This window comes from Platalea leucorodia (genome assembly GCF_965183815.1).
Source record: "Platalea leucorodia genome assembly, chromosome: Z".
In the NCBI taxonomy this organism is placed as follows: Eukaryota; Metazoa; Chordata; class Aves; order Pelecaniformes; family Threskiornithidae; genus Platalea; species Platalea leucorodia.
The window spans coordinates 24341978-24368187 of NC_138858.1; the positions used below are offsets into that span (position 1 = coordinate 24341978).

The 26210-nt window shown below is 39.7% G+C and overlaps 1 protein-coding gene across 1 annotated transcript; it reads right to left on the bottom strand.

Annotated features, from left to right (window-relative positions):
- Positions 1-21: 21 nt before the first annotated feature.
- TRIM23 (tripartite motif containing 23) lies at positions 22-25990 on the bottom strand. Its single transcript, XM_082335480.1, has 12 exons — positions 25810-25990; positions 24720-24882; positions 13686-13807; positions 12513-12791; positions 11682-11864; positions 10926-11141; positions 9712-9846; positions 3680-3809; positions 3454-3564; positions 1881-2005; positions 1323-1525; positions 22-109 (listed from the first exon to the last, which is right to left on the bottom strand). The coding sequence occupies exons 1-11, from the start codon at positions 25909-25911 to the stop codon at positions 1346-1348; spliced, it is 1746 nt and encodes a 581-aa protein (XP_082191606.1). The 5' UTR covers positions 25912-25990; the 3' UTR covers positions 22-109; positions 1323-1345.
- Positions 25991-26210: the final 220 nt, after the last annotated feature.

Genomic DNA, 26210 nt, shown 5'->3' on the forward strand with positions numbered 1-26210 from the left:
AGTTTTGATCTACTGGCCATGCTCTTCGTAGCTCCTCTACTGATATGAAGATGTCCATGGCATCTTCAATTGGCAATGGCTGTGCATGTAAAAAGGAGGGCAGAAGATTCTGGTGTGCATACCAGACAGATGAATTGTTAGCAGAGTTCCATGTGCAGCAGAAAAAGAGACACCACTACGTCATTGCAACCTTGTCTAAATTTAAACAGCGCTACACACATATTTCATGGGTTTGTGAATGAGTAATCTTCAAAAATAGAGGCATTGGTGACAGTTCCATGTAGAAGATACAGTAAGAATTGAAAATCTAATTATGGAAGCTTTATATCACATTTTACCGTCTACTCTTCTAAGTAAGAGTTATAATTAGCGTACACTGCCTTTATATTGTGTTATTTGATATTTTAAGGCCACTACCTTAATCTGGAAGCATGACTTCTACGTAAGAGTACATAGCTGGATTGACATTACACCACACCACTTCTTCAAGAAGTAGTGTTTTTTTTAAACTTCATTTGACTTCTTGAGGAGTCAGCTTAATCTCTAAAGGCAGATTAGGTCCTCAAGCACACACAAAACACTTTCACCTCAATATCGCTATAATCTGTCCATAAATAATTTAGCATGTGTACACTTTACAAAAAACCCAACTAACCCTATCCACCCCCCCAACCCCCCAACTAGAAAACGACTACCTAAACAATGCCACAGCACCCTAGCCCTGCAACATTGTTCCCCATTCGCAGTTTTCTTTGCCCACTTATGTTGCCTTCTGGTAACAAACAGGAAAACTAATAAATAATGGGGAAAACATTTTCTTTTTGTGGTGTATTTGCATGTAATTTTCAATGTCACCGTTAGATGAATGCATTCTTTAGATATTAAAGAGTAGCACCATTTATTTCTGACTAATAAACAGAGCTGGCTCTTCTACTAACTTAAGACAGATCTCAGAAGTTTCCTGGGAAAGTATTTCGAAACAGCTAAAAATTCTTCTGACACCAATTAACTACTGTAACCTTGTTATAATTATTAGATGAACTCCAATGCATATTTTACCAGGGAAGAATTTTAAATTGTAACAACCTAATTTCACCAAAAAGAATTTCAAGGCACCCTTACAATGAGCCCATTCCATTACTTGTAAATGTATCAAAGTTCAAAAACACTGTAACGGCACAAGTTTACTGAACGAATTATCCCACCTAGGATAAAGGCTTATATTTTTCTGTAACCACCAAGTTAAATAAAGTCCCTTCTTCAGGCAGCAGACCTGGCTACATCCTAAATCGTGCAAACAAAACAAAACAGTAAGCTACAACCTTAAATTGCAGCTGCTGTAAAATTAAGCCACATCCAGGACACCAGCAGCCACTAACTGCCTTGAAAGCCAGTCCAATCCTTCATAAAGTCCTGTACCACTTCGGGCATCACAACCCTGAATATACCAGCTACGGCCACAGCAGAGTTTGTGGAGACTCAGCAGTTCTGTGATTTCTTCCACTGAAAGCGCACCTGCTACATCCTGCAACAGAATCAGATACACAGACTCAATTATTCTTCTGTATTAGGTTTGAAGCATTTTATTGTTACCTGATGGCTGAGGCTGAAGCTACAGATCACATAAAAGCTTTCCAAACACAAAAGCCAAATAAAGCAGTTTTGCATTTACTACCTGTTACCATAAACCAAAAAATGGTTGTTGAATCTACTAAGCACTCTAGCATCACTTATTTTGCCAGCATTAAACATAAGGAAAACATCTACATTTTATGCCTTCCACATTACAATTCCCTACCCATAGCAAAGGGTTCAGAAAGTTGGAATTTGACACACAAACTGAGGACAAGAATAACAGAGTGAAAAAAAATCACAAGTACCTGTTTATTAGCAAAGATCAAGAGCAAGGCATCCCGCAATTCCTTCTCTGTTAATAATTTTGCAAGTTCACTGTGTGCTTCACTGACCCTGTCTCTGTGACTGCTATCAACAACAAACACCACCGCTATGAAAGAAAGAGAGAAATGTTTTATACACATTCAAATATAAACTCTGTAAAATTAGCTTTCAACTTACACAATTCTTTTTTTCTAGCAGTCTTCTATGTGAAGTTTCTCAGCAGTGTCTTACTTCAATTTCAAATCCAAGAGGACTGAGAAATGCCTTACATACCTCTATACTTTTGACAAAAATCTATAATTAATCCTAGAACAGGGGGGGCAAAGTCTGAAGTTTTTTGCCTACTCTAACCTAAAGGCTGTGATCTTTTAACTACTTAGGTCTAAAACCAAATTTACTATGTGTGGACTGAGTATCTCAGTTTAAATGGTTTCTTCAGCCATTTATATTCAATCTACTCCCACACGACTCTTCCAGTTTCCCTTAACTGGCTGTAAAATCTACAGGTTCAGCCAAATCGGCAGCTTCCTTCAGCTACAGACTACACAATCCAGAGGAGATTGCCATGGACCTGACGCAGCAGCAGTAGATTTCACTATCCACTACAGAGGGTAACCAAGATGCCAGAAAGACTGGAGAGCCAGGGAGGCAGAGCCAGAGGACAGAATTTAAACTCATGGTTTTTGCAACAAAAAAAACCCCAACACCAAAACTAAACAAAACTTACTGCAGGTATGCACCAGCTTAACTGCCCAGACTTTCTCTCCAACATACAATTCTTCAAGGCAGACATGATTCCACACTACTGGTGTTTACACAGTAAGTTTTAAGAGGACAACAGAAATCCCGAAGTACAATTTTTAAAAGTTTGAAAAGATAAACTATTAAAAATGTTAAAGTTTGCAATGAAGGCAGAAATAATGCAGAAAGTGGAGCACATAAACTGACATTTGTCATTCTCAAGTATTTCAGATAATTCTGAATGAATTAATGAAGAGGAACCCCTTTCTAAATTGCAAAACAACTACAGAGGATTTACAGAAGGAGAGCATGAATTTCTAAGTGCGCACCATTTAGATCAATGTTTTCAGAATCAGTAATCTAGTCTATGACCAGATATTACACTGTAATACCAACTCAGAAGATACAGAACTTTGTAGAATTTTTTACGTTGCCAACTAATGGCTCCTAAAGGCTGAGTACTTTCATTTCAAGTGCTATTTGAAATTCATAGCTGGCAAGTACTGCTTCTCACTATGCAAACTTTGGAATGCTGCACCTTGCCTGTTGTCAGCTGGAATCAGTTTAACAAAAACTCTAATTTTGTTTGACTCCATGAACTGTCTGATGGATTTATAGAGAATGCACCTTTATCATGCAGCAGACACTATGACCAACTGGATTAAAACTTCTTAGTTTGTGAATCTAGCAGCTGTACTTTGCATTAGATGAACAATTTTCCTACAGTTATAAATTATTTCTATTAATAATCTTATGGGCTCTGAAATAAAAGCTAAAAGACAAAATACAGTTTAAAAGTTGTATTAGTCTCACCTTGTGTATTGAGATAATAATGTTTCCACAAGGGCCTCAATTTGTGCTTCCCTCCTACATCCCAAATAGTGAACTTCAAATTCTTGTATTCTACTGTTTCAACATTAAAACCTAGAATAAAAATATTAGTTTTATAGTCTTGTTCAGTATGGATATAAAATAATCAAATTCTACAGATAAGTCAAACATTCAGAAAAATCATTACATTTAAATCGTTGCTACTAACCTATTGTTGGAATTGGCTGCATGAATTCATCTTGCTTTAACTTAAACAAAATAGTTGTTTTGCCAGCTCCATCTAATCCTAGAGTGACAACTCGAATTTCCATTTTTGGTCCAATATGTACCCTGTTGTCCTGGAAGAAACAGCATAAACAAAACAAGAGCAAGCTTAGGAAATTCAAATTAGAAAACCTTTATGTTCAAGGCACAAACAGTGACAAGATAAGTAAAGTGATTAAATGGATGGACTCCAAAAATACAAGGCACAATCACCAATCACCTCCAGCAATAACATAAACCAAAATATCTAATGATCTCTGTTGTGAACCTGTAACTTCTGCCTATCACATGCCTTTTAGAAAGATAGCCAATCTCATGCTAGTGTGTCTGTACTTGATGATTCAAATTTTTTCATTGCTCTTGGCTCAAACCACATGAAGAGTTGTTTGTAGCAATTAGTTAGAATTTTCTGACCAGAGAGAACTCTCTGTTGGTGTCGTGGTTTAACCCCAGCCAGCAACTATGCACCACACAGCCGCTTGCTCGCTCCCCCCCCCCCCCCCGGTGGGGTAGGGGAGAAAATTGGTAGGGTGAAAGTCAGAAAAACTCGTGGGTTGAGATAAGAACAGTTTAATAATTGAAGTAAAATGAAATAGAATAGTAGTAATAATAATATAATACAATAATAATAATATAAAGCAAGTGATACACGACACAATTGCTCACCACCCACCGATGATGCCCAACCCGTTCCTGAACAGCGATCGCCCTCCCCTCCGGCCAGCTCTCCTCAGTTTATATACTGAGCATGATGTCGTATGGTATGGCATAGCCCTTTGGCCAGTCTGGGTCACTGTCCTGGCTGTGCCCCCTCCCAGCTTCTTGTGCACCGGGCAGAGCATGGGAAGCTGAAAAGTCCTTGACTGGTGTGAGCACTACTTAGCAACAACTAAAACATCAGTGTGTTATCAACATTATTCTCATACTAAATCCAAAACACAACACTATACCAGCTACTAAGAAGAAAATTAACTCTATCCCAGCTGAAACCAGGACAGTTGGTTTTGTAGCTTTTCCACTATGTTTTGTCACATTATTAATGCCCCCACCTCCAGAACCATTTCCTTGCTGGAGGCTCCACAGCTACACCTCTTCACCTCAAGCCACTTCCAATCCTATACCACATTACAACAGCAACATTATTAGCATTGAGCAGTAATCTGAAATAGTGAAGAAAAACAGACAAACAAAAAAAACCAAGTCTTGCTTGGAGGCAAGGAAAGAGAATCAACTTCCTATTCACAGTTTAGACCAAGCTACCGTGAGTATTGAAGGAGCTGATGCTAACAATGCGATTGAGTGGTATTATGAACACAAAGCAGCAAGCCATAAACTGTAAAATAAACAACATAGGCTAAGATTACTATGTATCCCTGAAACACATTTTGAAGTACCTAGAAATGCTACCTTGATAAAATACCAGAGTTTCAATCATCTATGTGGCAATACATTGGTTTTCATACAAAATCCAGACAGCACTGTACTGGGCAAGCAATACACAAAAACCTGTGTCTACCCTACAGAGCTTTTTATTTCTTCTTGCACTTGAAATGCTATTTATCAAATGCAAAAATGCTACAACCTCTCCTGGTACAAGACCAACATGCACTAGTGTGACTGGATGTATAAACATCTACATTATGTGACTTGAGAGACAGATATACATACACACACATACAGGATCCATTATATAGCTGGATATATGTTGTCACGACATGCAACTCCCTCTGTCACAGATGAAGTAGCATACTGCCAGAACAATCAATACAGATTAATTCAACGGCCTTATGCGATTGCAATCTCCAAAGAGAGTAAAAACGCCTCAAGAAGCTGCTTTCTAAAAAAAAAAAATTTTTAAAATAATGCAAATACCTCAATGCAAAAGTCACGATTGTAAGTGTAAGAGTCAGATCAAAGGTCCATCTAATCTAGCCTGTTGTCTGAAACTAGGTAAAGATGGATACACGTGAAACTAAGGAGCAGGGAAAGCACATAGTGATAACTTCCCTAAATATCTCCCCTGTGCCTAACAGCTGGCAGCTCATGGACTTACTGAGCCAGAAGCGTGGTTTCTGCAATTAACAGATCTTGATGTATTATTATTCGCCTATGAATCTGTCCGTTTGCTTCTTGAAATCATAGACATTTAGGGCCCAGAAGACCCTTGGCATAGAACTCCACAGGCTAACTATGTGTTGTGAAATAATGACTTTATTTCAATCTGTGAAATGTACAAGTTGAGCAGTTTCAGCGTTACAGCTTTGATACTACACTAGGCAGGTGCTCCAAAACAAAAAGACTAACTGAATATCTCAGATTTGGAAAAATAAAGCATTGAGACTTACTTCCTTTTTAACAAATTTCCTGTAAGTTCTAGATTTTTGGATTCAGAGCTGAAGTTGCCAAATTCAGTGACAACACTGCAACACAGCATGTTATCAGAAAGGGTTATCTCCTTCTGCAGAAGAAAAACCTGTGGGTAGATTCTTGACAAGCGTGTTAGCAGGAAAGTTGCAGGCAAAGAGAAAGAACACAAAGAGGTATGCAAAAGGAACTCAAGAGTCTAAAAACATGCCATGCCTCCAGCACCCTTTTCACACTCAAGCCTCAGTTTTGATTTTGTCTAAAATTTCTGGGGATGAATCTCCCCAGTTATTCTCTGTGCCTGAACGGAAGGAGGAAGGAAAAGAGCCAGCTCTGGACAGAGCTGCTAAGTTTATAGGTTTCTTGCTGGAGGCAGCACCCTGGCTATGACCAGAGCTTGCTGACAGTGAGCCAGCCTGGCCACCCTCTCAGGGCTCCACCAGAAGCACCAGTCACCTCTACAGTTCCCATGGCTAGAGGGCAGAGGCAATGCTGGCCCATGCAACTTAAAAGGATCAGGGAAGTGGAAGAGATCAATGATTCTCTCAAATTTAGCCATCCTGTTGCAGTTTCCTTTCTGTAAGGTTTAGAGTGAAAACAAGTTGTTCTCAGTATGTTTGTACTCTCTCAGAAGGAATCAAAATGCAATCTGTGATGGACACCAAATTTTCACTTTTTGTGTGAGTAGTTCTATCACTTCAGGAAGAACCTTGCAAGAAAAGTTCCTACTCAGAAAACAACGTATAGCACCTGTAATACGAGTCCGAAATAATTGACTATTGATGAACACAGATAGAAATTGACAGATGAAAAAAATTTCTCTGCATCAACTATCTAAGTACCTTTAATCAAAAATGTTATTTAAAAGAATCTGTCCAGTAAAAGTCCCTCATGTCTGCATTTCTGGCAGGTGTATAACTTGATAGCATACTTAAAAACAGGTGACTTGTGACTTCTGTTCAAGTAAAACTTGGTCCTTTCTTAAATCTCAGTACAGAAAGTGCAGAAGAAAAACCCACACAACAGCTGTGATCTCTTGGTTTTTGTCTTTGTCCTTTGTTAAGAAATTTGTTAACGTGATAAAAGCTGTATACAGGTTTACTTAGTGTTAAGTGCCTTTCCTCTGATAGATTACTGTCTTCTTGGGTACTCTTGGTGTTGGTAAGGGTTAGCACTTATCCATCAATGTTGAAGCAAGCGTGGGAAAGTACTCTTTACTATCTCAGGTAATGTTTTCGTAATAATTTTCCCTCTCCACAGTATGTACACTCAAATATTTAGGATGACCAATTGCTGTTCCTGTATAAAACACTCCAGAGCCACTGCTCTCATTTGGCCAGGACAAAACAGCAATCTCTCTCTTCAATTAAGGATCACACTCCTGGATGAAGAGCCATTTCCTTGCCAACAAGCTAAGTACATGAAGACATCTCAACCTTATTTGGTCAATGTTCTCCTAAATACACAGGTAAAGAAGGATCCATTGGAAACAATATATTAACAACATTTGGGAAAAAATTGTCATATACTAACATATGTTTTGAAAGATTTTCAGCATCTTGTTCTGGAACTCTCCAAATCCTCCCTTCAGAGCTTTATATATGCTATTTCCCTTGACGGTTTAGAAGGAAGAAAAAGCACTATCCATATTTTGTGTGTCATCAGTGAAACAAAAAATGTGGATAAAACCTACTCACTTTCAATAGTGAAAAGGACTTCTCCCTCCCCTCCTTAAATCTCCACAACCTTCACTGGATATGGAATGTTCCTCTGATCTGGTACTGTTTGAAATGCTTTTTTAGTCTTATAATGGATGGAGCCTTCAGCACATGAGAGTTCCCGAGAAAGACCTTTTCAGGTAACAGTTTACAGTTTTTGATCTGAATATTTTATTTCTGCCTGAAATCTGTTGCCAGGCACAGACCTTTCAGGTACAACAAGCCTCACTACAAGTCACAACAGTGGTCATCAGCACAACAGTATTCTAAAAAAACATTGCGTAGAAAGGATCTCTTTCTAAAGAGAGCTTTTTAAGGCTCTTTTAAACTTTCTCAGAAGTGAGGAAACAAGAAGTAAGAGACTGAAGTAATGATTTTCACCTTCCTTTTTCATGGCTGCTGCTGTTTCTGTAAAAAATGACATTTGCTTTGGCACCTTTGAAATTCAGAATCTAAGCTTCAGAAGATTTCATAAAAGTACCAATTTGTCACAGGAGAAAAACAATAGAAGCCCCATCTCTTTCTAAAGAAAGATGTGGTGTAGAGAGACACTGGAAGACTTCTGAGTCCCCCAAGCCGAGACCTATTTCAGATCTCCTATTACAGCTTAGCTGGCTGTAACCATTCTCTTTCCAAATGCTCAGAAATTCTCAATCAAAATTTTCTGAGTCAGATTAACAGCTCCTAAAGGCAAAACCAAACATCCAAAATGCCTCTCTGACTCAGCCCTGTGAGATGGCAGCATCAATCAACTCTGAATACACAGAATGCAATTCATCATCTGTGAAATGTGAATGCTGCTTCATTCACGGAACAATGGGGGTTTGCAGAAGAGGTCTCCCTGACCCTACTAACTCTGGTCTCTGCTGAATAGGGAACAGAAGGGAAGTGAAAATGTTGCATTTATTTATCTGACAAAGCAGTTATTACATGGAAATTCAAATATACTGAAGATACAAAACAAATTATTTGGAAGAAATTTAATTTCTGACATCAACAAGGACTGGGACAGAATCCCCATGGAAGCATCCATTTCCTTATAGTAAAAGATTCAATAGCAACAGTTAAATCCTCCATTTCATCTCAGCAACAATAGATCCTATTCCTCTTCCACCCATTCAGAGCAAAAAAAAAAAAACCTAAATCAAAGTACTTCTTGTTCTTTAGAGTTTCAAACTTATTTACTCTCCTACGCGAAAAGTATCAGCATTATCAAACTCCAAATAATCTCACCCCTTTCAAAGAATAGGTCGTACTGAAGTGATATTAAAGCAATAAAAAAAAAGCTACTTAGATGATGAACTGTGTCTATACTATCAGTGAATACAAAGCAACTATAAGACAAATTATCATTTAACAAATTGAAAGAAATACATTGTTTTTAATATTATAAAGTGAAAGTTATAATAGCATTATTGCATTTAAAAATAGGTGTGCAATTTTCAGGAAATAAAATAATAAGCATTCTGCAGAAGTTATGCTGTCCTCATGAAAAAAACAAAAATACATGGAAAAACAAAGGGCAGAGTCCTGGTCTGAGTTGAATGTACAACAAATCAGGGATGTTTGCAAAAGAAAGGTGTTTCTAGAATTCACAAATACGATCTTATATATTTAGAAGAAAGCAGTCAATGTTCAAACAAAGCTACTAATGTAGTCAACGTCAAACAAATGTTTCTCACACTAATTATAACAGCACAGTGGTTTTGTTGCTCAAATACCAGGTCGCACTCATCACATGATAAGACACTGTGGCTCTAACGGATACTGAACTGCTTAAATTTGCTGCAACAAATATAGCATCATAATGAACATATATTATCCCTGCTTTGTTTTAAATTACATTTGGGACTTCATAAAGTGGATAGCTGTTCTTTCATGAGATTAAGAATACCTTTGTAAAAGTGACAGGTATGCTAGCATCCAGCTGTACATGATCTGCAAGTTCTGTAAACTGCTGCTGCTGTTTCTGTAAGGTCTCTAGCAATCTTGTAATTTCCTGTTTGGCCAACACTACTCTGCAGTCATCCTAAACAGACAAAGAAAACAAAAGCATGCCTTTCCTTTAGTAACTTACTTAAAATAATGAAACACAACGTAAATATGATGGCTGTAAATAAAGCATTTTAAACAGAAATACTCTAGTTACAGAAACTCATATTTACAAAACAGATTTATTTAAAATTGCAATACAAATGTGAAGGCCTTCTCATTCTTCCTTAATACTAATAGATACCAAATATTTCTGCAGTATTAAAAAACTTTTTCTTTGACCTCTCTTAGCCCTGTAGGGATAAGAATATAAATTATAAGAAGCAGTAATGTAATATATAAAGAATATTTGTATCATTCATATATCATTCCAGCAGCTGGAATAGAGCAGCTGCTTTGCAGCATACAGCAACACACTTAACACAAAAACATTAATATCTACCCATTAATGATGGGAACATTTGCATAGTGAAAAGTACACCTGACTAAACAATCAGACACTAGCTCTAAACAAATGGAAAAAAAAGTACAATTAACACATTAATGAAGTAATTTCTCATACTCAGCTTACTGTTGGCTACATATACTATTTAATTCTTGCTGCCACTAAATTACGTGAATAATCGACCAACCAGATACTCTCATATAGCCACCTTCTTCACACATTTAATATGTTGAATTACCTGTATTACAAGTGCTACCAAAAGTTATTTAGTCCTAAAACTTTTTTTCCTAGCAGCCTCGTATGACAATTATCTTTAAACACCTGTACTGGTAATTGCAACTGTAAAATTATTCCCATAAACCTTGTAGGTTTTTTGCTTCAGTTTCATCTGTCCTTCCCAGTAACCTCACAAAACCCCAGAAATTACTCCAGACAAGAGAATCATGCCACAGGATTTCCAGCAACTGGAGGACTTGATGCTTCTGTACTGATTATACTTGTCTAACACCCTCTTGTAATGAATACTTCAGTCTCATGTTATATCATTATTGTCTTAACACTGTAAAGGAAATAAAAATGCAGAGTACCATCTAACCTTTCTGTTTGCAGCCTAAACTTAATTTGCAGTTCCACGTACCTTGCCGTATGTTACAGCTCACTTGCCATCCTACCTGTTGTAAAGTCTTTTCACAATGAAGGCAAGCTGTTGAAACCTGTGACAAGAGGATGGTCATGTCTTCTTGCTGTTGCCTAAGCCAAATCAACTTCTCTCGTACATGAGCATCAACAACACTAAGAGCCATTTCCTCCTGACGACAAAGGGTTTCATGAAGATCAGAAAAATAGGCTCGGACACATGAGCGTGCGTTCTCTGCAGTCCCTGGTACCTACAGTGTTGCAGTCAAGAGATCCAGAGGATTAAGGACACAAGTTGATTCCAGAGGTACATTTTTAGTTTTATTCTAGTTTCTAACTTATGTTCACATCTGCTTCGCTACATCACAGTTCAACTCCCAGTTATAAAGAAAGTCTTATCAGCCCTAAGACCAAGATCTTCCAAGAAGTTACTCCAATAATCAGGTAGCTTATTTGTATGTATACACACCTTACTAAAAATGACCAGGGAAACAAGCCTCAATAGTATTACAGCACGTGACAACAGACGCAATCTGTCACAGTACTTCAATACTGCACTAGCAGTTATACAGCTTTCCCTACTGTCTCCCTATTTGCATGTAGCCTAAAAACATTGTAACGGACTACAAGTTCCCCTCTATCTGCTAGCTTAAGCCAACTCCAACTTGGTAGACATAAGAACTTAAGGTCTTGTCTTATAAAACCTATGTATAATTTTCAAAGAAATTCCTTATCTTAGTTATTACAAAAAGCAAATATTCTGTACATGTGGGGAGAAAAAAAAAGCATACGTGTTCAGTATGGGCCATTCCAACTCCATCTTCAACTATTTGTTCTCCTCCTTCTATATGCTGAACAATTCCAACTAATTTTCTGGAATAGTCCGAGATTTCTTCTGTGAAAGTTCTTATACAGTGGGCCATGTCTAAAATGGATGCACGAATCTGGTTTGCTTCTGGTTCCAAGACAGAATGCTATTAATTAAAAGCAACATATGAAAGATCAATCATAAATATATTCCTTAATAATCTTTTCTATTTTACTACATATTTAATACACACGTATGTGTGTGTGTGTAGGCATATGTGTATATATATATATACATATATACATACAGGAAAGGCAAGTAAGAATTTAAAACTATCTTGCAATTTAAAATGCGATCAGGAGTTACAGCTTATGCTGAGAGTAAGATAGGCATCTAGCAATTCCACAAGTAAACATACAAATTTGCCTGTTTACCATATCAATTATAAAAAAAGAAGGGTGGTTAGACTGCACCAGGTTGGGTGAACCTAGTGTTTGCATGACGAAAACAACTTTCAGAACTGGTGACTCAATGCTGTGAGAAGTTCAGAAAAGCATCAAATAAAGGGACTGTCCATCTTAGTACATAAATAACTTAATTGTGGTATTAGAAATTATGTTTTTTTTCCTTGTAATTTTACCATGGCAGTTATCTGAAATGAAGGGAAAACAAAAGAACACTATGAAGTTACTTCTATAACAACATACCAAGAATCTACCCTCCTTTCTTGCTAATCTTTTGTATTTTAATTGGATAAATAATTATGCAAGTCACCCCATGGCATGACTAGAAACGGATTATTAGCAGTAAGTACCTTATGACCTTGATGCTTCCCATATTCTTTGCAGACACAACACATAAGAGGACTCGCCTGACAGCCCTCTTCTAAACAAACAAACTCAATAGCATGCACTTGGTGTTGGGAGCACATGGTCTTCTCATGAGGCTTATCAGCAAGAGGTACACGCCTGTGTTTCGCTAGTGTCTTTGTAGAGTGAGTAAGCTGGGAACAGTCTGCACACAGGTGAGTGGCACAAACAGTGCAATATACAGATGCAATGTGGGCTTCATCTTCATCGCAACGAATGATGCTCTAACAACAACAACAAAAAAAGATAAAATTGAAGTTGTTAACATTTAATCCTAATAACTGAGGAAAATCAGAAGACCTGCCACCAATATAAGCCTGAAAACAGACTTTCTTTAAAAGTTACACACTAATAAATATTTGGACTACTTTGAAAACTTGATTTTAAGTTCTCAATAAATTTTTAAAAAATAAAAGTCAGTTTCCTTTAGAGTCAACTCCAATAAATTATTCTAGAGGTGTTCAGTGATTTTATAAATCCAGACTTCAGTGGAAGTTGTGAAGGTTTGGAGGATAAAATAATTCTAGCTCCAGTCATCTCCTCCAAAGCAGTCATTACAGAAAAAAGAATTACAAAGTTACAGACAGACAAAACACCAATGGACAAACAGGCACTTAGGACAGTTATCTCATCCTAGAATGGCAATGCATGATAATTTTTGCATACCAGTTGTTAATAGTGAAATCATTAAAGCAGTGTTTTGATAATGAAGTACTATCACATGATGTAGTGATATCAAATTACTATAAAAGGCAATTAGAGAAGAAGAGTTGAAGCCTTTAGGAAGGGTTTCTAAGAAGTTTTAGAAAACTGTCTTTAAATCACTGTAACTAAAATATCCAAATGAATAACCTTTTTCAAAAAATCTTAAAAGCCTAAAACAGGGGAAAAGAATATGCATGCTTGGCAACACCTTTTTATTTTCTGCTTTAGTCAGTACAGATTAGCATTTAATTATGAAGCAATTAACTGAAGCCTTAATACTAGATACTGAAAGAAAACAACAGCATTATTAGTGAAATTACATTTGGCAAAGAACTGAGTTTCTTTTTCTTATCTATCTAAAGATAACTTTAAGCAAATGTAACAAACTTTTTGTTTTTTTTAAAATTCAGTACCTCTCCAGATAGACCAATGGCTTCTTCTGCCGTCCCACACTGCCCAGCAGGTCCGTTCTGCAACCGTTCCAGGAGTTCCAACAAAGCAAAATTCTTTTTCAAGCCCCAGACACCAGAATCTCCTATTTTTGAGGAAGAGTTAAATGAAGGGGAGGAGAGGAAGAAAAACCTCAAGCAAATACCATCATGAGAAGTTCCACAAACCACAGCTGAGATTCTGACAAATATTAAGAGCACATTAACTACAGTGATATTAACTAGAGTGAGATACAGCTACCACTTTTTCTATGTAAGCTCACACTACCCTTCCATCCTCTTCCTTCCTTCCAACATGGAACTATTTAATATTTATGCAGATTTTCCCTACTTAGAAGATGCCAAGATTATTAAACATTTACAAAAACTCAGTAAAAACACTTGTAAAATAATGCGCAATAGCTAACAACTAAAGACTACAAGGAACACGCGAACTCTAATGTGTATCATAAAAATTAATATTTTGCGTAACTACATATTGTGAACACTTCTACTGTACTAAGAGAAGCTGTGAAGAATTCACACTGACAAACCTCGTATTCCCTGAATCATAAGATGCAAAACCTATTGCAGATCTCAGTCCAGTAAAAACCTGAATAAGAGTTAAAAAAATATTCAAAAAGACAGACCGACATACAACACTTTGATATAGCAAAAAAGAAGATATCTTATACTCCCTAGAGCAAATCAGAAGTCCATGTCTGCTCCTATATCATCCTCATTTTGTAGAGGTTAACATGAAGCAACATGATGAGAAGCAAAACCAGAACTGCATCCCAATGACTGCCGCTAAATGCTACCTGCATAGGCCATGTAGCATATGAGAACACTAGTGATTTCTTCTCCAAGAAAGTATCATCCCTTGACTTTTTTCAGCATCATTGTCATATATCTAAAGACATTTTCTTTGTTGCAAGGTAAAGGTGCCTTAAGAGATGAAGCATCACCTTTGAGCACTGGATCATTACTTTTTAGTCATTACAGAATCACAGAATGGTTGAGGTTGGAAGGGACCTCTGGACATCACCTTGCCTGGCCCCCCTGCTCAAGCAGCATCATGTAGAGCCAGTTGCCCAGGACCATGCCCAGGCAGCTTTTGAAGATCTCCAAGGAGGGAGATTCCACCACCCCTCTGGGCAATCTGTGCCAGAGCTTGGTTATCCTCACAGTCAAAATTGTTTCCTCATGCACAGACAGAACTTCCTGTGTTTCAGTTTGTGCACACTGCCTCTAGTTCTGTTATGGACACGCTGAAAAAAGCCCGTCTCTGTCTTCTGTACACCTTCCCTTCAGATATTTGTAAAATATCTCTCAGCCTTTCCTCACATGAGAGATGCTCCAGTTCCTTCATTGTCTTACTGGCATTTTGCTCCAGCAGCTCCACACCTCTCTTGTCCAAAACTGAACACAGTACTCCAGGTGTGGCTTCACCAGTGCTGAGGACGGAGGAAGGATCACCACCCTGGACTTGCTGGCAATGCTCCTCCTAACGTAGCCTGGGATACCGTTAGCCTCCTTTGCTGCAACAGCACACCAGGTAAACCAGGACCCCCAGGTCCTTTTCTGCAAAGCCACCCGCCAGGTGGTTGGCCCTTTCTCTTCTCTCATTCTCTTCCCAAATGAGAGAATTACAATCATAGAATCATAGAATATCTCAAGTTGGAAGGGACCCATAAGGATCATCAAGTCTAACTCCCTGCTCCTTGCAGGACTACCTAAAACTAAACCATATGACTAAGAACTTCATCTCGATGCTCCTTGAACTCTGGCAGGCTTGGTGCCGTGACCCCTTCCCTGGGGAGCCTGTCCCAGTGATTGACCACGCTCAGTGAAGAACCTTCTCCTAATGCCCAACCTGAACTTCTGCTGATGCAGCTTCATTCCATCTCCTCGTGTCCTATCGCTGGCCACCACAGAGAGGAGACCAGCACCTCCCCCTCTGCTCGCCCCCTCTCCCCGCATGAGGAAGTTGTAGGCTGCAATGAGCCTTCTCTTGTCCAAGCTGAACAAAGCAAGTGACCTCAGCCACATCTTCTAAATCTTACCCTCAAGACCTTTCACCGTCTTGGTTGCCCTCCTCTGGACACACTCTAACAGTCTGATGTCCTTCCTATATTGAGGCACCCAAAACTCCACACAGTACTTGAGGTGGGGCTGCACCCATGCAGTGTAGTGTGGGACAGTCACCTCCCTCAACTGTGCTTCATGCACCCCAGGACACGGCTGGCCCTTTTGGCTGCCAGGGCACGCTGTTGACTCATATTCAACTTGTCATCAACCCAAAACCCCAGATCTCTTTCCGCAGGGCTGCTCTCCAGCCTCTCATCCCCCAATTTGTACGTATAACCAGTACTACCCCGGGATTAAATGTCTCCACTTTGTCTACATCCTTATTTGTGAGGTGACCGACCACATCAAGCAAGGGACCAATGTTATCTCTGATCCTCCTTTTGCTGTTACCATATTTAAATAAGCCCTTTCTGTTGTCCCTCACAGTGCTGGTCAGCCTGAACTCTCATTGAGCTCTGGCCACACGAATTTTCTCCCTTCAGTGGCAAACAGCATCTTTATAGTCCTCCCATGTCACCTGTCCCTGCTTCCAATGTCCATACACTTTCCTATTCCACCTAAGTTCTAGAAGATCCCTGCTCAGCCAAGCCAGCCTTCCGCCTCGCTTGCTTGACTTCCGATACTTAAGAATTGCCTGCTCCTGCCTTCTTAAGAGATGGCTCTTAAAAAACGATTGACATCTAATGCAGAAAGCACCTAGCAACTTCCTCTCAGCAGAGTTGTTATACATAAAAAAAACCCCAACATCTTTTAGTAGTGTACTATCAGACATTCCTCAAATGGGATGTTTGCCATTTTCAGGAACTGAGTACACAGAATCTGAGGTTCTCCTCAATACAACATCTAAAAATTTCTATTTGATTAACTGCAATAGGTTGACTACCATTGCTGAATCATGACTATATACTTTTGGAAATCAGGAACAACCCTTTACAGATGGACAATCTGAGAATAAAGAGGTGCTTTTAATGGAGCTTAGTGTTGAATTCACTATGAATTTCCAGAATGAGTGTCACATCTGTGTGTAAGTTTGGTTTTTTTTTTTTTTTCTTTTCTTCTTTAAAATCAGGGGCAGATCAACTTTTGAAGTTGTTTACTGCCCAAACTAAACCCTTATTACTGCACAGTTTATAATCAGTTTTAACTCCTAATTGACACTAACAAGGTTGTTCATATACAGTATCAATACATGCCAACCCAGGTAGAGTGTGTAATTACTCACTAACAATTCCTAATTTGGAAGGGATAAGTAAAGAAATGCATGTGCTCCTCCTCCAGCCTCCGTGCTATGATGAGCTCTTCTTCTGCTGTCACAGGGATTTTATTACAATCAGTTCACCAAAATTGACAGAACACAGATATATAAACCAATCCTCATTACAACCTCTGAACATCCTGTTTTCCTAACAAATATCACAGAGTTAATCCATGAATGCCTATGATCTTGTAACATTATTTTTACCAGCTCTTGAAACAATGTATCTGAGAACAAAGACAAGCTCAAGAAATTAATTATATCCAACATTACTGCTGCCTTACTAACTTACTAACAAAGCACTTCTTTGGTGCACTGAAAGGAAGGCAAGATATGGATATTAGTTTTGTCACATAACATTGCCCTTATCTCTTAGTCAGATGTTTACGTAAGTGTACAGAAGCTACTAACTTCAGGAAAAGAAATAGGGGAGGGTTTGCTAGCATTGAGTGGAATGCTAGAAGGCACAACATTACCAGTAGTGCCCAGGGTAGTGAAAGATGTACATTTTTGTAGCTAAGAAGGTGCCTGGAAATGCCACCTTGTGTTTAAACAGCATCTGTAGGACCTGCAATTGACTCATGTATTTTACGACGGAACTTTTGAACTGTGTTTGTAAGCCAAGAAAAGGTCGCTGCAGTTACTTTTTAGAGTGTGGGACACCACTATGTGGACAAAACTGCATATGCATACTGCTTTCGTAATTCAAATACTTGTTTTGTACTTCACACAAACATATCCATCTAAGAATATGAGCCAAACTTTTAGTGAACTTCTGCTATACACTGTAAAAAAATACATACTACAGTTCTTTATTAAATTCAAGTAACTGCTTTATTCAATTTACACTTTGATTCAAGCATGATCTGGAAAACACAAGTTTAGAAAACAATGTCAGATCTGGAAAACAGTTGGGTTGGCTCTCATAATCCAGATGCAAAGACTAGCAGAACAGCAACCGGACCCTGAGGCTGGTTCCAGATGATGCCTAAAAGCTCCTGACATTTTCAGTCCACATATCTAGTGTCTGACAGAAGTCTGCATTTGACACGAACTCACAGAAACTGCATCCTACGCGTTTTCCCAAAGAGAAAGTCCAGGGTACTGGAGTTGTCTGGTTCTCCTGAGTGTCATTTCATAACTCCTAAATTATGCTACCGTGTGGTCTGGTAGGCGTATGCCCTCTGCATGCTTCTGGAATTCAGATGTCAACCCACTGATCCACATTAAGTCTTCCTCCTTCATTACTGAGATTTATCAAACATTCCATAAATTTCAATGTATCATTGGATTGAACGTGCTATTCCAAATGAACAGACAGACAGCAACTACTATGAGTAGCAGGCAGTTATGAGAATCAGCAAAATGAAGTACCCATCCCAAATACTCATGTTTCACTGCTCCTCAGCTTGGCACACAGAGCCAGAGAATCATCAGCGTTTTCACGGTTCTAAGAATATGGATCTTCAGCTCCCACGGGAGTCTGGATTTGCGGCACACAGAGTATACACTGCTACAAAGGCTGTTTGTAGAATTACACAAACACTGTTCAAATACAGTCACTGCACAAAAGGCAATGCTTTAAGAGCTAGATATGCTACAATACTGTTTGTAAGGAAATGTACACAAAAGAAAAAAACAAAACAAAACAAATGGATCTGCAAGTTCTCCTATCTTCAGCTTGTTAAGAATTATTCTCTGTACTGGTTTTGGCTGGAATTCAGTTAATTTTCTTCATAGTAGCTGGTATGGGGCTATATTTTGGACTTGTGACGAAAACAGTGATGATAACACACCTGTATTTTAGCTACTGCTGGCTAGTGCTTACACAGCATCAAGGCCTTTTTGTTTCTCAAGCTGCCCCACCAGCGAGGAGGCCGGGGATGCACAAGAAGCTGGGAGGGCATACAGCCGGGACAGCTGACCCCAGCTGACCAAAGGGCTGTTCCATACCATATGACATCATGCTCAGCAATAAAAGCTGGGGGAAGAAGGAGGAAAGGGGGGGACGTTCGGAGTGATGGCGTTTGTCTTCCCAAGTAACTGTTACGCATGATGGAGCTCTGCTTTCCTGGAGATGGCTGAACACCTGCCTGCCAGTGGGAAGGAGCGAATGAATTCCTTGTTTTGCTTTGCTTGCGTGCGCGGCTTTTGTTTTACTGATTTAACTGTCTTTATCTCAACCCAGTTTTGCCCTTCCAGTTCTCTCCCCTGTCCCACTGCAGGGGAGTGAGCGAGCGGCTGTGTGGGGCTTAGCTGCCCACCAGGGTTAAACCACAACATTATCTTTTATATTAAGAGCTACAAAACAAGAAAAACGAGACTGCCTTTCAATCTTAAGAGTTCAAAACTTGTTTGAAATACCGGCAAGTGCTTTTACTACCTGACAACATTTTTCCTGCAGTACTGTTTCAAAGAGCAGCGCTGCATTACACAGCTAGGCACAATTACGTGGAAGACTGGAATGCTCACATGCCAACTATTTTCTCATCAAAGGGAGAAGAACAAGGTGTTTCATGAGGTTCATGCCACATCTGGCCAAAGACAGGGCAACAATGCTATGGTACCTCTGAAGAGGGATGTGAACAGGAACCAACATATCCACACTGTATACCTTATTGTTTTGTGTAGCTTCCAGTTTTGCTACATGAAACTTTCTTTCCTAGGCATTTTTCCTCACAGTTTAAATCACTGACCATAATATTCTCAGTGGCCAAATTTAAAATAGAAGTTATGTGCCTTACAGATAAAATGTAGAGTTCAGAGAATAAATGGATGAATACTGTTTTCCTATAGTTTTAAATGGAAGCATATATAAGCTATTCTCCCCTCCAACACCCTCAACTGGTACAAAACAACATTGACCATCTGTTTAAAAAAAACGCTTACCAGTAAAAGCCCATTTGTTTTAGCAAATCTGCCGTTTCTAGAAATGGGCCTATCAAGGTACTGGTTAGTAACTTTGAAGTTAGGTATAAAGCAAGGGCATGTCAGCGCTTTCTGCAGTTACCAGTTCCATGGTGGAAGCCTTCTCTGGTACAGATAGCATTACCAACACCCAATCTAAGCTCAGTGCACTCCACAAAATAAACTGCAAACAAAAAAAAGAAGTATTTTAACTTTTGTTTGCCACAGATCTTGAAGGAGTTTACAGAAGTTATGTTCTGGTCCTCCACAATTACAGTTAGCATCAGCACAGTCATCTGCCTTGATATATTCTGACTTCAGAGCTTAGTTATTTTTTAGCTCTAACCCTCCTAGCAGGATAACAGTGTTTTTCATAACACAAAGCAAGGGAGAGTCACTTCTTATTACAAGTTGAGGAAATACAGAGTGCAATATCTGCTTTTAGAATCTAAATTATGTCAAACCAGTTTGTAAATAGAGTCTGCATTTGCTGACACTGTATCTAGACAGATTTCTAGACAGTACCTCCCAGAAGCAAAGCACAGAAAAGTGGCTAGATGGTTCTCTTCTGCAGTGTTTAGAACAGCACCGTTCCTTAGCAAACTGTCTGTGTACAAGCTTCAGTTACTACAGTATGTAAAAGGCATTAACAACACGCCAATATACTGACTGATGATACTAACGTGGACCTCGTATCTCCAGATTAGCCACTAATCCAGATAGCCATTAATAGCAGAGTATATATGGATATACAGGCACCAAAAGGATAAACCTACTTATGAAATAGATCATAGCAAATTAGCCTTTGAGCAAACATTGTCTTAGCCTTTAAGCAAACATTGGATAAGGCTGACAGAGGCATCAATCATTATAGTTTCTTACAAAAGTATTTTCTTTCACAGGTTTTAATATGTTTATTTAAAAACAAACAAAAAAAACAAAAAAAAAAAACAGACCAAGTACTCTCCTCAGTTTACATTCTTGTATTTGATTTTAATCATGTTAGTTCTGTTCCGTGTCTAGCACGAAGAGAAAGCCAAGCCAGGAAAGTCAAAGCAGAACTAATTTACTGAAATGTAACCAACAGAAAAGATCAGAAAAGATATGACTGTAGCTATTCTGCGTTTATTATCTAGTTCATAACTTAAAGCTGTCAGGAGAAACAAAGTTACACTGCTTTTACATTCTTTCTTTAACTGTTCATTATATATCCTGAGACTTGCTAATACATGTTATACATTGTCAGTGCACTGTCCATCTTGGACACAGATGGAAAAACAAGCAAAGCTTACATATCAAGTATTAATCTACTAAACCAGAATTTATAACCAGTAAGCACTCTATAAAACATGCATTATCATACAGAAAGTCATTTCACTGGTATCTACCATAAAGTTTACATATCTGAGAAAAAGCCACTTTGCTTCTTTTCACGCTATACCTATTATAAAATTACTACAAACTCAACATACACATTTTCAAGACATCTGATCAAGTGTTTATATTTAAAAACACTAAAAGATTAGTCACATAAATACATCTATTTAATCTCTTGGACTTCAGCTCAAATTCTGCTTTGGTCACAAATGTGAAAGAGGCTAGTGATCTCATCCTTGTGCCTACAAGGGATGTTTGTGCCCATTACAAAACCACTACACAATCTGACTGTCTCTTCTCAAAAGAAGAATAAGGCATGAATAGCAGGAAGTGTGTCAGCCAGGAATGAGATAGTGACAGAGTGAAGATATTAAGACCGACTCCAGCCAACAACACAAATGTCATTTTCAAAAGCACGAAGCTTGTCTGCAAAAGGATTACAAATAACACCAGGAATAAAGGAGCTACTTTTGTCTAAATGTCTGACGAAAGCTGAGAGAATGCCATGTTATAGCCACATTTTCTTGCACAATGTTTTGAGGTTTTATCTTAGCACTCAAACACTAGCAAAAGAATATATAAATGTAAACAATACCAATGGGATCGATTCCATGAAGGATGCCAACACTTGCATACATCAGGTCAACAAGTTCTAATGATAGAAAATAGTTTCAGCCCTGTAATGTGATGATGGTAGGGAGAGTTCACCTGAGCCATAAACTGCTACAGGCTTTCTCGGCAGAACTGCTCAGCTTAAGTCAAAAGCTGGAGCTTCCAAAGCTGCTACATAAGCACATCCTTCCCAACAGTTCCCTGGTCCATGTGTTTTAAAAAAAACCCAAACAACCCACTAATCCAACGCAGGAAGAAGAGAGAAAGCAGTTTGCAAGAAGTGATTCACCTCTCCTCCAAAATCAAGATACTTTAAGGAAAAGGCTTTAAGAGGAGTCTCTTCTTCTACAAAGGCAATTTTATAGATTCGTCCCTAAATATATTGCCTGAGTCAACATAATCTCCAGAATATATGGCTTCAAAATTTTGAAAATTGAAAAAGCTTTTCCGTTACATATTTTGGTTAAAGATTGTTAATCCAGTTGAAGATATTTCCAGAAATCCTGATTGACAAAGTACTTCTAATCCTGCCTTCCCATACAGTTATAGATGTATATACATACGTATATACATATATGTGTATGTATATATATGTGTGTGTGTGTATATGTATGAGACAGGCCAGTAAATTTAAACCAAGTGTCCACTTCAGAAGGGAGAAAATACAGCTATATCTATACATATATAGATCCCTGAGTATTTCTTTCAAAAAGTTCCCAAGATTCCTTGGGAAAACTTGGACAAATATAGGGTTAAGTAATTCAGTAATAAGAGCAAAGGAAAACAAGCAAGTCTATCTGCTGAACTGTGTAGGTTAAATGACCAATTAAAGGCACCTGTAAAAGCCATAGTTACTGATCAAGGAACTTTGTTCAACACAGGTAGCTTTACGCCCTTATTATACAGCTTTTCTTTCAACAGAACTTTCTCTTGGCAGCAATCCTATGAACTAGATTTAGATACTAAACAGCTTCCTGAGACTACTTCATTAAATGGCAGAATGGCAATTGCAGAAATGGGTGAAAATGGAGCTTACTTTCTCACATGCCCTCAAATGGAGGGGAGGGAAGGATGGGAAGTTCCCTGGCCCCAGAGTTGCCATGCCTCCCACCCAGCTCCGCTCCTGAGCTCTCAGAAGGAAACAGAACTACAAGCACAGCAGGTTTAACCAACAGCAGTAACTACTAGGTCATTAAAGCAAGACAACAAATGCACAGACCCCTCAAAGCTGCACTCCACAAACCACCCCATTTTTACATGCTGGAAGCAATAATATCTCTTAAGACAGTTCTTATAGGTGTGGTAAGACTGAAAGTGGCTACGACCCTCTTCTGCCCCATATCACCAGGCAGAACATTTGTGTTCACAGAAGTATTTTTACTTTCAAGCTGTTTTGCTAAGGTTTTCTACCTATTGTCTTTTTGAGCAACTGCTGGTCACAGCATATCATCCTTCTTTCTAGTGCTAGCCAGTAGGATGCAAGTCTACTGTCCTAGACACAAAAGCTGAAGCTTTTCTTCCCTCTTTGTATCTGTAGGAGCCTTACAAGTTTAATAACATTTCACTGTGTTTCATGAGAAGCTACTCCATATTATGTGAGATGAAAAAACTTTAGATGTTTTTATAAAGCTTTATTTTTGTTACACCTGAAACCCACAAAAAATTATAATAGGACACTTTCAGATGCCTGGGAAAAAAATGCAAATAAAAACTAAGACGTGACAAGTTCCCTATCATAATAAAAATGCTACTTTTACTTTACAAGGTACAAGTAGTGGCCTCGGACAGAAATGTTTCACAACAGCAGGACTAAGTCTTGTGCTCTAATATTCTCCCCCTTAAAAGCATACTTTAAGAAATCTCATGCAGCTGTACAGTCATAGATAAGAAGTAAAACATGACTCTTTTAACCGCATCTTCTAGACTGGCAATCGTTCATGACGCTCACACTTACCCCTTCCCTCCCCCCAGAGAACAAACCCCTCATTCATATGAGACTGATATTTCTCTTCCTGACTCCTGCTTCCATGAAAGCACCCCCCAAAGTGCCTTAATATTCTTCTCTGTTTGGTCTACAATCTAGCAGATTCTCTTACTGCAAAGTAAATTCTTATTTGAGCAAATTTGGTATTTAAACATTTCTTTCACGGATTACTAGATTAGAGATCTCCTTCTCTGAGGATTCTCCTCCTTCCAACAGCTTTTTTCCCCGCTGTGCTATTCAAAACTGCTGGAACCAGTTCTATTAACAAGTTCTTCTCACTACAAATTCTTCTGACAACTCTTCCTCTACGTAACCTTATGTTGAATAGGCAATTATAGGAATTATAAGCATGTGTCATCTTTTGCCTAAAATAAACTTCCACTGTTGGATAAAAGCTGTATCTTATCTGTTCAAATACTGCCTCTGCAGACACTCCTACAGTAGGGGAAGTCCTGTTGATAGCCTGCCATTATCAGTTACTGCATACACAGAATTACACAGAATACAGTAGTCCCTTTGTAAATATAAGTGTACAAAAAGACTTTAAGGTATAAAGCTTGCAAGCCCAGCTCCAAGAAGATAAAGATAAAATCTTGACTTTCTTTTTCTAAGATACCTATTTTACTAGTGCTTAACAGTCCTCTGAGCTTCTCTGAATGAAAAGGAACACTGCACATTCATTACTTGGAAATATTATCACTAAATGGATCATTAAGAATCTATATCTAGCATTATATCTTCTAGATATCCTTGGCTGACAGGTTTTAAGAACTTTAGACTTACATTTTCTTACCTAGTTCAGTAACTTGTCGATCAAAAGGACAACGAACTGCTCTGCCATGAAGGGGAAGTCGGGTAAGACAGTCATGGCAGACAGTGTGGCCACACAAAAGTAGCCGGGGAACTTTGTCACCTTGCAAAGAAAATACATCTTCACAGACTCCACACTCAAGAACCTATAATTTAAAAAGAGACCATATTTGGTTTTGAGCCAATAAAAAAAGCAAAACTTCGTACAATAAGCCATATGAGACAGTTTATTTTACAGAAGTTCCTGCAATCACAGCAGATAGGCTGAGTCATAATTTTGCTTTGTACACACAAATAACGATCATACGAATGACATTTAAAAAATAAATAAATAGACGCAAACAGAACTTTTTAAGTCTTCACTTGATCACCGCTAGTTTTTGCCTGCTTCATTTACTGCACTGCCACAAGAAAAGCCCACTGGTGAAGCAGCACAACTGAGTAAGCAGAAACGTCCTCGCAGGAAAAAGAAACAGAGGGCAAGACCCTGCCAAAGCAGACCGTCAGCCGGTGGAGAAAGTTTCCGTTCATAGCTGATGCGCATAAAAAGGTCAGTGATACCAAGTTAGCCATTTATGAAGCTACAAAGGCAGCATCGAGGTAGCAGGAACAAACAGCAGGCGACTGGTAACACCTTAAACCACTAATAAAAAGCAAAATTGATAATCATTTAGGAAAAAACAAACAAACAAACACCCGACAGTCCCTAAGAAACTAGAGTCAGCTAACCACGTCAGGGAGCCCAGGCACTGCGTTTTCTCCGAGACAGCTCCCGCTCCGAGGCCGTCACCCTTCCCCTCGCAGGGGCCTCCCGCCTCGCAGCCGGCTCCGAGACAGCCCACGGCAGCGCGGCTCTGCGCGGAGGAGGCGAGAAAAAGGCCTCCGAAGCGGCCTCCGGCCCGAGCCCAGCCCCACCGCCTCAGGGGACGCCTCCCGTCCCGGAGACCCCTCGCTCCTACGCTACCCCTTCCGCCAGCTGGGGCAGCGACGGCGCGACCCCGGCCGCCACAGCCTGCCCTGCCGCAGGAGGCGGCCGAGCCGGACGGCGCGAAGGGCCGAGCAGCCCGTCTCACCTTCACTGCGGCGCCAGCCGGGCCGCGGCCGCTGCCACCGGACCCCCGGCCGCCGTCCGGCCCGGCACCAGCCCCGACCTTGTTTACACCTAGGGCCGCCATCTTGGCGAGGGCGGAGCCGAGCGGGCACCGGCAGGAAGGAGCCGGGGGCCGGGAGCTGCCCCCCGGCTCGGGCACCGCCCCGGCAGGCGCAGGCGCTCCACCGCCGCCGCACCGGGCCGGTCTGCGCCCGCCTCCCTGGACGCGCACCAGGGAACTACGGTTCCCGCCGTGCCGCGCCGCGCCGCACGGCTGCCCCCGCGGCTTCCGGGGGACTACATATCCCAGCGTGCGAGGGGCGAGGCGGTGGCCCCTCCGCACGCCGGGGGGCACGCGCCCGCCCCGCCCGCCCGCGGGGAGCG